A 13,584-nucleotide genomic window follows, 5' to 3' on the forward strand; every position below is an offset into this window, starting at 1 on the left:
AAAGACAGTGTTGACCGCAGGGTCCCCGAGAGATGCGCGGCCCGGCGGGGCCCATCCGTGGCCATCCACGGCCCCCGGCACGCACACCCAGCCCAGCGCCGCCGCTCCCGCGGGTCCCGCGCGGGGTCCTCCCCAGGCTCCCCCGCCCGCCGCCGCGACCCCGGGCAGCCTCGCCCGCTCTCCACGGTTCTCTCTTCGGCTCACTTTTTCCGTATTGCTCCCCCAACCGGCAAAACTTTCTATTTACCCAAACACTGCCGTGCGCGCGCGCGCGTGCACACACACTCACACACACACACACACACTGACGTCTTTTGCGCATTTCCTGCATTAGAGGGAGGGAGACTCGCTCGCACACCGACCGAGGGAGAGGAGACCGCGGGGGAGCGCGGGCTGGCGGGCGGCGAGCGAGCGGCAGCCGAGAGCGGGGACGCGGGGAGCGCGGCGGGCGGGCGCCGGCGCCCAGGAGGTGGGGCCGCGCTGAGTCGCAGTCCCGGCCCCGCCGCCGCGCTGCGCACCGCCGGGTGCTGGCCTGCGCCCCCGAGCCGGATCGGCGGCCGCCCGGACTCCGAGCCGGCGCGGATGTGAGATTCCGGGCTCCTGGCGCCTCCCGATCGCCGACTCCGGCGCGGCGCTGCTTCGCCCAGGAGGCGGCGGCCCCGGCTGGTCGTGGGGCTTGTGGATTTTTAAAAATTTGGCTCCGAGGAGGACCATTTCCTCTCGACATGCATCCCTCCGGATAAACTGAACATCCCTCCGTCCACCCCCCGCCCCGCGCGGCCAGAGGCAGGCGCTGAGTGTGCGAAGAGGATCCGGGTTGAAATCTGCGCCCCCGGTTCTCGTCCCCGCCCCGTCCCACCGCCCCATCCCCCTCCCGGAGTCGAAATTTCCCGGGATTATGTTTCGGAAAGGTAGGTAAGCGCCGGGCGCGGCGCCCGCTTTCCCGCAGCCCGGAGTCGGAGAGCCAGCGAGGCGGCAAGGCAGCCCCTGCGGCTTGCAGCGGAGCCGACAGCTCGTCTTCTCTTCTGGAGGTGCAGCCGGTGGTCGCGGGGAGAGACTTGCTCCAAACACGGACATTCCCCAGCTCTCCCCCCTCCCTGTTTTCCGTTAGGAACCCGGCGAGGAAATACATGCACTGGCTGAGACTCGCCCGCGCCAGGGCGCAACGCCACAAGGTGTAGGGAGTGTGTGGGGTGGGGCGAAAGGGGACCCAAGAGTCCCTGTGGCTCGGAGTGCCGGGCCGTCGGTTCTTCATTCCTGCCCTCGGGGCAGACGGAGTGACCCCGGCCCCCACTCCCCGCCCCGACCATGGTAGTGTTCAATGGCCTTCTTAAGATCAAAATCTGCGAGGCCGTGAGCTTGAAGCCCACAGCCTGGTCGCTGCGCCATGCGGTGGGACCCCGGCCGCAGACTTTCCTTCTCGACCCCTACATTGCTCTCAATGTGGACGACTCGCGCATTGGCCAAACGGCCACCAAGCAGAAGACCAACAGCCCGGCCTGGCACGACGAGTTCGTCACCGATGTGTGCAACGGGCGCAAGATCGAGCTGGCTGTCTTTCACGATGCCCCCATAGGCTACGACGACTTCGTGGCCAACTGCACCATCCAGTTTGAGGAGCTGCTGCAGAACGGGAGCCGCCACTTCGAGGACTGGGTGAGTCCGGCGCCTCCACGTCGGTCCGGGAACCCGGTTGTGGGGTCCCGGGGAAAGACTCGCTGGCCTTGATCGTAGGGGTCCGGGACTTATTGACGACTGGGGTGTGTGTGTGTGTCTGTAAATCTCAGTTTCCTTGAGGAGGTGCACTTCACTTCATAGTTGGGGAGAAACAGGCACTGGCGAGGAAGATGAGACTTGGAAAGAGGATGTGGCCCTCTGCCTCCTCTGTGCCCTCCAGATGGTGGGTGCTGCGGGAGGTTTGCAAACTGGGAGAGCCTGGGCCGCCGGTGCTGAAGGTTGGCCGAGGACCCGGCTTTCTTCCGCAGGCGCGTGGTGGGCTGGCTGTGTGTGATTGTGTGTGGGTGGGTCCCTCCGTCCTTGGAAAGGCACGTGGAGCCTTTGACTGAAGGCTTCTTGCACGTCCTGGCTTTGTCCTGCTTAGCCGAGCGAGGAGTTGCTTTATGTTTCCCTCCGAGAGGGAGCTGGCTTGTTTCTGTTCTCCTGCATGGTGGTTAGCTCATCTTCTGACATACGAGTAGAAAAAATGTGTTCTCCAGGATGTCTCCTCTACGGTCCCAGAAACATCAGTCGGGCTTGTTTTGTCCAATTCATTGCCCATCCATGCAGAATGAATGTTGCATTTTAAGAAGGGTTCTGCCTGTGGGTAATTGGAAGTCAGCGCTTTGAATCTTATTTAAAGTTATATTGTTTCTCTGTTTTGATTGTTAAGATACTGTGCAATAAAAGACGATTTCTAAGCCTGAGATTGAGTTGTTAATTGATTTCATTGTGAAACTATTAAGGATTTGGAAATAGGTCTTGTCTCAATCTACTATAAACCAAATGCATCCAACCTTGGCACTTGGACAAGCGAAGAGAAGGAAACCTTCGTTTTGCTTTTTGTATTTGTTTTTGGGTTTTTTTTTTTGGTTTTCTTTTGCTCTTCTTGGAAGGAAGGTATTAATTTAGGACATGGATTTTTGTATTTTCAGGTTTGTTACATGTTTCCACCAAGAGCAAGTGCAAGCGTTCCTCTGGAGGTATATGCTTTCGGGGTTCTTTGGTCTACGGAAAAAGTGAGAGAGCTATCTAAGCCTCAAAAGTGGTGTAGAGCAATTGCTTTCTGTTGAAAACCAGATAACTTCATGAATGTCCTAGAGGTCAGAGGTTGCACATGAATCACCTTGGCATATCACCTTACACATTTTTTCAAGGACACGGAGTTTTAGGGAAAAATAGGAGAGAGCCTGTTGTTTTTATGCTCATGGCTGTGATGTAGTCTGCCTGAAACCATGGTTACGGTTTCACAGGAAAGCTCCAACAAGCCACATGCGTAGAACTCTAGATTTGTGGTTTGCACTTTGGAAAGCAGGCAAACCTTTATGGAATCCTGAGAACTCCATGCCATTCTATTCTACTTCACAGATGTCCCTCATCTCTGCTTCCCTCAGCCCCCACAACAGAGCTCCCACTCATTCCCCATTTCCTTTCCATGCATGGCCTTTGGGCTCTTTCCTCATGGAGGCAGTGCATGTGAGAGGGGGAGTGGAAGGGCTAACTCATTTCAGAGGCAAACCTTGACACTGAAAACCTGTGATTTTGGAGTTGTTGTTTTTGGACAGGAAGGGGATGGAAAAAACTTGACGCTGGTAGCTAGGAGATGGGGGCCTTTTGCAGTGTATGCAGTTGAGGGGCTTTGACAGTGGGGCAGAAAGCAGGGACAAGGAGCAGCAGGTCTGCATTTATCCATAGAACAGATGTTGGTTGGAGGGAGAGCGTCTTTGTATCTCTGGTGATGTTTTGCTGGGGCACACCACAAACTCTGGGAGCTTCAGGACACTGTCCCCACCTTCATCACTCCTAGTGAAGCATGCAGTGGGAACTTGTTTGGTGATCATCCTCTAAGGTTCTCAAATTCATGTTGGATTTGGCCCTAGACCAGATCATTTAGTGCACAGGCAAGTTTTACAGATGAGGACGTTGAGTTCCAGAAAAGTTAATTGGGGACCGAGGGTCACGTGACAAGCAAAGGTGGGTTGGAAGTAGGGCCCTCACCTCCTGTTGCCCATGGCTTGTCTGATGGGGAGCCGAGCCTGTCCATCTGGCCTCCCAGCCTGTTCTCCCTGCAGATCCATGAGCTGTGTCCCCGACATTTTTATTGTGCTTGATAACTTCATCTCTTTTGCCTTATAGCAAGTGTGAATTAGGTATGGCAGGTGTTGGACAAACTAAAAAACTTGAGATAGAGAAGCCCAAAGTCTCAAGGGTGAATCAAGTGGTGGAGCAGGTACAGAATGCCCATCTGTTTTCACCAGAGGATGTTGTGGCCACTCTGGTTCTTCCAGGCTGAAGGTGGGGACTCACTGGTAGGGGTAACTGGCCCTTGGAAATGGAGACAAGTTGCAACTGGGCTAAGTTCACCTTTCCCAGTCTTAACATTCAGGGTAAACCCACGGGTTCATAGCTTTGGGTAGAATTCCCTGGGCTCAGGTCTCTGCACTCCTTACCTGGCAGGAATGAAGAGACACACCCTTCTCAGGTGTGGCTAAGAGATCTGGCCTGAAGTAAGGGGGTGTGGACAGCATGAAGCAGCCGCTTCTCTCATTGCTGCGGAACATCGAATTCAACTGCACTTTGAATTCACTTGTATTCCTGGAGTTCCTGTTTTGTGCTCATGTCTAACCAGGGAAGCTTCGTACTGTGGGCAATCCAGAGAAAAATGAGGCCCTGGGTTACTCTCAGGGGGCTTCCATTTCACTAAGGAATTGACACCAAGTATCCACATATACATCAAGCTTGTCTAACCCATGGCCTGTGGGCCGCATGTGGCCCAGGATGGCTTTGAATGCAGCCCAACACAAATTTGTAAACATTCTTAAAACATTATAAGTTTTTTTGCATTTTTTTTTTTTTTAGCTTATCAGCTATCATTAGTGTTAGTATATTTTATGTGTGGCCCAAGACAATTCTTCCAGTGTGGCCCAGGGAGGCCAAAAGTTGGACACCCTGATATAGACACTAAACTAACAATTAGGTTCCACACAGGTGGTACCATTAGTATGTTAAGAATTTAAAAAGGGAGTGTGAGCTAGGCACTGTGGCTCACGCCTGCAGTCCCCACTACTCGGGAGACTGAGCTGGGAGGACTGTCTGAGCCCAGGAGTTCAAGATCAGCCTGGGCAATATAGTAAGACTCTATAGCTAAAAAAAAACTTAAAAATTAGCCAAGTCTGGACCTATGGTGTGGTGTATGCCTGTAGTCACAGCTACTCAGGAGGCCGAGGTGGGAGGATTACTTGAGCCCAGGAGTTCAAGGCTGCAGTGAGCTATGATCTGACCATCAGGCTACTGCATTCCAGCCTGGGTGACAGAGTGATACCCTGTCTCAAAAAAAAAAAAAATAAAAAAAGGTAGGGAGAACTGGAAGAATCCAGGAGGGCTTTTGGAAGGAGGCATGAGTTGGGTGTGAAACAGTAGGTTATATTTAAAGACGTATCTACAAGAAGGAGCAGTGTTCCTGGCATGGCCACCGCAGGAATAAAGGCAGACAATCCTGTGGTCAGGGTCGGAGAACGGATGAGCAGGGCGGAAACTGAGTGTACCTGTCAGAAAGGAGTGGGTAGGACAAGGTTTCCCAAATTTAAGACTTTTATCTGAGTACTGCCTGTGCTTTTATTTACTTAATATTTAAAAAATGGATCCTTTTATTTTCCACTTAGTCTTTTCTTAAGCCCCACTGTTCATGAAATCACAGGTTTGGAACATGTAGTTATAACTTTTCTTCATTCACATTAAAATAAACAGGGCTCTACAATGCAGAACGAAGTTCATTCCAGGTGCCTCTGAACATCATTGGTGATGTGGAGCCCACACTTTTGAAACATTGGAGTAGGAGAAAGTTTAGAAAACTGAGGTGAATTCTAGAATGCGTAAAAGCCAAGCCGAGATGATTATTCTCCAGATAATGAGAGATGTTTCAGTTGTGTTGACAAAGGGGGTTGCTTTAGAGAAAGCTCATTACAGAGAAGGAAAGATCGTGCTGATGCTTTGAAGTAAAATCTATTATAACACTATTGCTATAGCTGGGTTTTCCAAGAACCAGTTAATAACACTACTCAGACTTTCATGTACATAAGAATCACTAAGGGAGGGTATATAAAAATATAGATCTATATAGATTTATATAGATCTATGTAGATAAAAATATAGATCCTCTGGCTCAACCTTGAGAGCTTTTGATGCTACACTTTAGAATAAGCTGGGAATCTATATTTTTAACCAGCTCTCCCAGAGATTCTGACCAGACTGGGCTTGCTTTGAGAAACACTGGACTAGAATAAAAATTGCAGGCCACAGAGGACTCCAGATAATTAATGGATCAAGCATTTGTACATAGATATGTCCTGAAATGTGACTGTATAACTTGATAATTTTTAAAGAAAGATTTAGAAGAATAATTATGTGAACTAGAAATGTTGGGATTCATGTTAGAAGCAGAGGCGGAATGAATGCTGGATGGATTGGCATTGCATTTAGCACAGGGGTGGGAGGCAGGCGGAGCAAGGATTAGAGCTTGAAGGGCTGCGTGCAGGTGACAGCTGGCTGGCTCATTCACATTTTGGATTTTTCTCTATCATTGCTTCAGTAGTCTACATACTGAGCTCAGTTTCCTCTTTGTTCTACTGCCCTGCCTCTGAAGACGTCTTTGGTGAGTGTCACTCCCTTGCTGTATTCTGTAGAAGAGGCAGGCACTCAGAATCCAGAGGTATAGAAAGCCATCGTTTGAGAGGCAGTTCCCGGGAGCGGGGAAGTCTGGAGTCACACTGCTTGGACTTGAATCCCACCTCTACCATCTACCACTTACTTTCATGACCTTTAGCGAGTGACTTAACCTTCCGTATTTCCATTCCTTCCCCTGTACAAAGCGGGTGATAATGAATATGCATCCCTATAATGAAATGGGGTGATTGTGGGGATTAAAGTGAGTTAATACATGTACAATGCCTAGACCAATGCCTGGTCCCTAGTAACTGCTCAATGCATATCTACTACAATTATTATTATTATTATTATTATTATTTTTTTTTTTTTTGAGACGGAGTCTCACTCTCGCCCAGGCTGGAGTACAGTGGTGCGATCTCGGCTCACTGCAAGCTCCGCCTCCCAGGTTCACGCCATTCTCCTGCCTCAGCCTCCAGAGTAGCTGGGACTACAGGCGCCCACCACCACGCCTGGCTAATTTTTTGTATTTTTAGTGGAGACGGGGTTTCACTGTGTTAGCCAGGATGGTCTCGATCTCCTGACCTCGTGATCTGCCCGCCTCGGCCTCGCAAAGTGCAGGGATTACAGGCGTGAGCCACCGCGCCTGGCCTACAATTATTATTATTATTATAGCCCCCAAAATGAGCATGGGACTGGCCTACAGAGAGTTTTTGACTGAATTGATTATTATATAGGCCACAAGAAAGCCGGGTTTTCATATTCCTCAAAGTACCTCTCTTCAGTCTGGCCATCTCATTTGGCAAAGAATGGGACACTAGAAGTGTCATTTCTGGTTTGTATTTCCCAAGTAGCCCATCGGCAAAGCTTTTCAAAATGATGGCACCCCTGCTGACTCTGGGAGATAGGCTCATACCCTGTTTGGACTCTGGGAGATAGGCCTATTCACCATTTGGAGAGGTTAGGCTCTGAGGCCGTTCTCCCTTGGCCCACCAGAATCACTTGGGGGAGATTCATGCAACACAGATGCCAGGGCACAGCCTCTAGCAGTGCTGATTCTGATGCCCCGAATGGAGCCGGAGTAAAACAGGCCCCCTGCTGAATCTCCTACAATGGCGGCCTGACCGCACTTTGATATATATTACTCTAGAGCCATCTCTATCTTCAGGACATTTGTAGGAAAAATTTTTTAAAGGATTTCTGAAACCTCCATTGTCATTTAAACACAGCGGAGTGGGAAGGGACTACTAAGGGGGTAAGGAGGTAGGGAAGGGCTGGCAATTGTCCATACCTCCTTCATGTGCCCCTATACCCTGAATTATTCCCCCAGCAGCTGAGGGTCCCTGGAACTCTCCCTTTCCCCTACTCCTATAATACCATGTAATGCAATATTGCTCTTGTTGGTACCTAGCTGGTTGTTTAACAACTACCTAAAGGATTCGTTCTTGGCCCAGTGCTATCACAGATAACCTCTTGGCATTGGGAGTTAGCCTCCAACTTCATGGATAGTCAAGGGTTGTTTGTCCTGTTTCCTCTTCTTAGTGTCTTTGACTAGCAGTGGATTTAGTGAATATTTGATACCCCGAATTCCCTGGCTTCTCAGTGGACCCCTCTCCCTGGAATCAGTGAGTTCTAACTGGAAGGCGTCTCCACCACTTACTAGTTGTGTGATTTGGGCATGTGACTTAAGCTTTTTAAGCCCGTTTCTTCATCTGTAAAATGGAAATGTCATAGGTCTTGACTTTCAGGATTGCTGTGAGAATTAAATAAGGAACTATAAAGTTTGTAGCAAGTGGTCTGGCTATAATACATTTCAGCAATTTTATTAATATTTGAAGAGTCATCTGTGTGTGTTCATAGTTTTAGAATCTTAAATCAGAACATATGGTCCAGTGAAAGATATTTTTCTCCTTGATTTGTGAATGTATTTATATGAAAAGTCTTACATAGTCTAAAAATAAATTTGATTTAGTTATACTTAACAAATTGCCCTTTTGAAAATAATAGAATTACTTGAAATGAGATTTTTTTGGAAAGTCTAGAACCTGCGGTCATTGTAGACAAAGGTTAATTATTTATTGAAGCATATGGGTAATTGGAAATGAGGATATTTGGGAGCTGGTGTTTTGGTTTTATTGTGCCAATGTCATCTAGTTTCATGGATTTAAATACATTTTCAGTGCTGTTGACACTAAATTCCTAATTCCAGCTCATACCTGACCCTGAACTCTAGAATTTATATATGGGATTGCCTTCATGTCATCACCTTTCATTGTGTAAAGGGCATCTCAAACTCCATATGCCTAATATTGTATACCTACTTTCCCCTCTCCCCAATCTAAGCCCTTCTTCCTCAGCTTAAGAAATAACAACTCCATCCTTCCAATTGCCCAGCCAAAAACCTTGAGGGGCCATCTTTGATGCCTCTAATTCTCAGGTGCCCTATATCTTATCTATCAGCAACATCTGCTGTTTCTGCCTTCAAAATATATCCCAAATCATATCTTTTCTGTACCTTTGCTGACCTCACTTGGGCCCAAGTCACTATTATCTCACACCTGGATTATTGCAACAGCCTATGAATTGGTTCCACCTGTCCTGGCTTCTCAGCTCCTGTCTCTGCTCACAGATCCCTCAGGTAAGATTATCCCTTGCCATAACTTACAAGACCAACAAAATCAGGCCTTCTGCTGTGACCTCTCTGACCCCATCACCTGCTACTCTTCTCCTTGCTCATTCCTTTCTAGCTATCCTGACCCACTTGACATCCCTTAAATGCACTTACCATAATCCGGCCTCAGTCTTTATGCTTGCCATCCCATCTTTCTAGAATGCCCCTTTCCCAGATACCCACATGGCTCAAGTCTTCGCTCAGATGTTATGTTCTCAGTAAGACCTTTTCTGGCAATCCTATCTAAAAGTTCACCCTCTTATTTTATACTTCATATGCTCCTTTGCTGCTTTTTTTTTTTTTTCCTCTTTAGGTCTTATCTCTATCTTATACACTATTTAGTTTTCTTATTTATCTTTGTTGTTTATCTCTAATACCAGAACACCAGACGCTCTATAAACGTAGAGCTTTTTGTTCACCACTTTGTCTTGGCGCCTGAAACAGTGCCTGGCACTTTGTTGAATGAATGAATTGTTGAATGAATGAATGAATTTCTTGGCACATTGTTGAATGAATGAATGAATATACACAAAACAAGTGTGTATTATGGTCTAGCACTGTTGGTAGATATGGGGTTTGGTAACACAAAAGTTGTATATGCATAATTCCTGCCTCTGAGGAGCATGGCATCTCAATAGAAACCAGTTGAATGAATTTCTTAAACAATCCTCCTGTACAGTTGAAAGAAGTGAGGAGGCGGAGGAAGGAGAAAAGAATATTTTATTTTATAAAAATCTGTGAGATCCCTGAAGATGTTCTTATGAGAGAATGCTACATTATTTTCATGTAGTGATTTGCGTCAAGCTGAAGAATCTCTGTCAAGTCTGAAGTTCCTAAAAGTAGGAATTTTCTACCCTCTGGGTGCCCACGGCCCATTCCAGGTGCCATGGTGAGGGAAGAAGAATAAGGCCCACTTGTCCTCCATTTGCAGAGTTTAAATGAAATTTAAATTCTCATCAGGGCTTTAGATACAAAACCCTTTGTAGTTGGCAGCAACAAGAAATGAAATTTCAAATTCTGGCGCCTGAACTCATACAGCTGTTGAAGCATGTTCAGACAAAGCTTCCAGGGGTTTCACTTAGGCTAAAAGAACTCCAGAGCAGGCCTGCAGTACTTTACATCAATACAAGCTACACTTGGCAAAACATTATATTTCTCTCCAAGTTCCTCCAGGTATATATGGGTTTGTTAAGTAATTGCAATCTATTACAATGCTAATCAGCAGGATTGCACCTGTTTGAAATTTAGTTTTCTGGCAGAAACCATGTGAAGTGGCCAGAAGTCTGTACTGTGCTGGGAGAACCGGGAGGACGGGAACATACAGTTCATTGTAACTTACTGACATCTAAACAAAATTGAAACTCCAGAGGAAATATAACTGAAATCTGTAATACTGTGCTGGGGAAGAAGAGGAAAAACAGAAGCCTATCATGAAACCCAGATGCTGAAATGAGGATCTCCTCTCTCCCCACCATCCCCTCTATCTCACCTTGAAGTCTTAAAGAGGTAGTTTTAAGCTAGTGAAAAGTCACCTGTATTTGCCAGCAAGGAGTAGACTCACTGAGCTCCTGACCCCAAGAGGTAGATAAGACTAAAAATGTAATCAAGCTTAAGAAGAGTTTTTTTAAAATTAGAGATGGAGTCTTGCTCTGTTGCCCAGGCTGGAGTGCAGTGGCGCGATCTCAGATCACTGCAACCTCCACCTCCCGGGTTCAAGCGATTCTCCTGCCTCAGCCTCCCAAGTAGCTGGGATTACAAGCATGAGCCACCACACCTGACTAATTTCTGTATTTTTAGTGGAAACGGGGTTTCACCATGTTGGCCAGGGTGGTCTTAAACTCCTGACCCTAAGTGATCCACCCGCCTTAGCCTCCCAAAGTGCTGGGATTATAGAGAAGTGAGCCATTGCACCTGGCTTCAAGAAGAGTTTCAAAATATTTATTTATTTATTTATTTATTTATTTATTTATTTATTTGAGAAGGAGTCTCGCTCTTTTGCCCAGGCTGGAGTGCAGTGGCACGATCTCAACTCACTGCAAGCTCCTGCTTCCCAGGTTCACGCCATTCTCCTGCCTCAGCCTCCCGTGTAGCTGGGACTACAGGCGCCGGCCACCATGCCCAGCTAATTTTTTCGTATTTTTAGTAGAGACGGGGTTTCACCATGTTAGCCAGGATGATCTCAATCTCCTGACCTCGTGATCCGCCCGCCCCTGCCTCCCAAAGTGCTGGGATTACAGGTGTGAGCCACCGTGCCCGGCCAAGAAGAGTTTTAAAAAATCATGATGAGTGAATCTAGAATTAATTATTGAGGAGAAAAATAGTCTTTGATTTTGCTTATGTCCTTCTTGAAGAGATTTGTTTTTTCAGACTATGGCATCTTTTGTTGCCAGTCTTCTTTCCCCAGGCAGATATAAGCATCTCGTGAGCAGGAAGTGTCCCCTTCTACCCCCCTTTAGCTCTCTGGGGTCTGTCTTGTAGAAGCTCAAATAGGCAGTATTCTTTCATCAGACTGACTGAGTTTGTGCTCTTAGAAGTTCATTTGGTACAGTGCTGAGAAAGAAAGAATTCACAAAAGATTCAAAGCAGTGGACAGAGTAGTGTATTCATTCATTGTTGTGGCCATCCTTTCATTCATTGAGCAAATATTTATTGAATATGCCAGGCACTATGCCCACTATGTCAAGAGCTGGTCATGGCTCTCAGAGAGCATATACTCTACTGGGAGATGTGATATTAATCAAAGAATAACACAAATATATGATTTGTAAAATTACAACTGAGAAGGACAGCTTACCACAATCCTTTCAGCACCTGGGGAAACCTAGACCTCACCTCTTCAGTACTGGACTGGCTAATAGTTTTTTCTCGCTCTAGGAAATGTATTGAACGGGGGAGTCATGTGACTCCTATTAATCCCCCAGCTGTGAAATCAGGAGTTAGGATAGTCTAGATGCTCTGTAAAGGAACCTGTTAACTAATGATCCTGACTCAGCTCTCTAGACCCTACATTCTGGGCCTTGGCTGTGGTTAACCTTCGCACTTGATAATATTTTGTCTTTATTTTTTTCCATGAAGTTTAGCCTTGTCTCCCCTAAAAAAGGGTCAGCTCCTGCTTTTTTTCCCTTCTTGCCTTTCTTCTTTTTGTGATCAAAATCACAAAGCTATTTTTGATAGCTTGCTTCTTTACCTACCTTTGTTCAAGGCCCACAAAAAATAAATTTAATTCTTAAATGGAGCAGCCCTCTCTCTGTATCATTAAGCCACTCAGAGTACTCTGAAAACAAACAAGCAAGCAAGCAAGCAGAATTCCTAGAATGTGAGGTGTCTGAACCTATCTGCCTGCCTTCTGTACTGATGATTATCTCACCCAGTTTAGGTAGCTGAGAGAATCATCAATCAGCCATTAAAGATGGAGCATATAATTCAGTGTTTACCAGACTGACTTTCAAGGAGTGGGAGCCTTATGATATTTTCAGGTCTCTGTGATCAAAGAGGCTGGGAAATGTTACAGAGTCAGATGCACATTAGTGTATTAAAGACTCAAGATGGTCTATTGCAAAGCGAGTTGTACACCTCTGTTTAACCAGATATGTCCCCAAAATATTTCATCATAGAATGCTCTTATTTGGGAAACATTAAGAACTCATGTTTTGTGGACATATTTTGAAAAACATTATGATTAGAAAAAAGAAGAAATGGATGTTCTCAAGTGGGCCATTTGGAAAATCAAGATTAACACCCTTTTATAAAACAGTGAATTTGAAGAACTGTGGAAATTCAAGGCAGAGGGGAGTTAATGTGGATTCTGCTAGTTGGCAGAGGCTTCTTGGTAATATTTTGAGCCAAGACTTGAGGAAAATGGGATCTAAATAGACAGGGAAGGGAGACCCTTTAAATTGAAAGAAGAACATAGAAAATGTTGGACAGCTCACGCTTGTAATCTCAGCACTTTGGGAGGCCGAGGTGGGCGGATCACGAGGTCAGGAGATCAAGATCATCCTGGCTAACACAGTGAAACCACGTCTCTACTAAAAATACAAAAAATTAGCTAGGTGTGGTGGTGGGCACCTGTAGTCCCAGCTACTTGGGAGGCTGAGGCAGGAGAATGGTGTGAACCCAGGAGGCAGAGGTTGCAGTGAGCTGAGATCGTGCCACTGCACTCCAGCCTGGGTGACAGAGTGAGACTCCATCTCAAAAAAAAAAAAAAAAAAAAAAAAAAAAAAATGTTGGACAGGCAGTTTTTAGCATTTTGGGTTATGAGGGTAGTCAGGAGACCAGTTAAGATTAAAGTAGGAATGCAATCCAAAAAAATTGCTTGATTAAAAAAACAAAAACAAAAACAAACTATCCAAAGAAAGGAAACAGTAGCTAGAATGGATGTTCATTCATTAATCTATCCATTCATCTAGCCAGCCAGTCATTCAGCAAATATATATTGAGTACTTTCTATGTTCTAGGAACTTTGCTTGGAGCAAAGTGTTGAACAAAATCACTCATGATATATTGAAGTCTTAATTATCCAGGAAATCTATGCT

At 46.3% G+C, this 13,584-nt stretch overlaps 1 protein-coding gene across 2 annotated transcripts in view; it reads left to right on the forward strand.

Annotated features, from left to right (window-relative positions):
- The first annotated feature begins 484 nt into the window (after positions 1 to 484).
- Positions 485 to 13,584, forward strand: part of LOC105464958 (protein kinase C epsilon) — a 538,891-nt gene continuing 525,791 nt past the window's right edge. The window contains exon 1 of one of the 2 annotated variants that reach the window (XM_011713128.3): positions 485 to 1,656. In XM_011713128.3, the coding sequence (XP_011711430.1) occupies positions 1,309 to 1,656 (348 nt within the window). In that variant the 5' untranslated portion in view covers positions 485 to 1,308. The remainder of the gene's footprint in view (positions 1,657 to 13,584) is intronic. The other variant, XM_011713127.3, reaches the window with a different exon arrangement.

Source organism: Macaca nemestrina, chromosome 13 (assembly GCF_043159975.1).
Source record: "Macaca nemestrina isolate mMacNem1 chromosome 13, mMacNem.hap1, whole genome shotgun sequence".
NCBI lineage: Eukaryota > Metazoa > Chordata > Mammalia > Primates > Cercopithecidae > Macaca > Macaca nemestrina.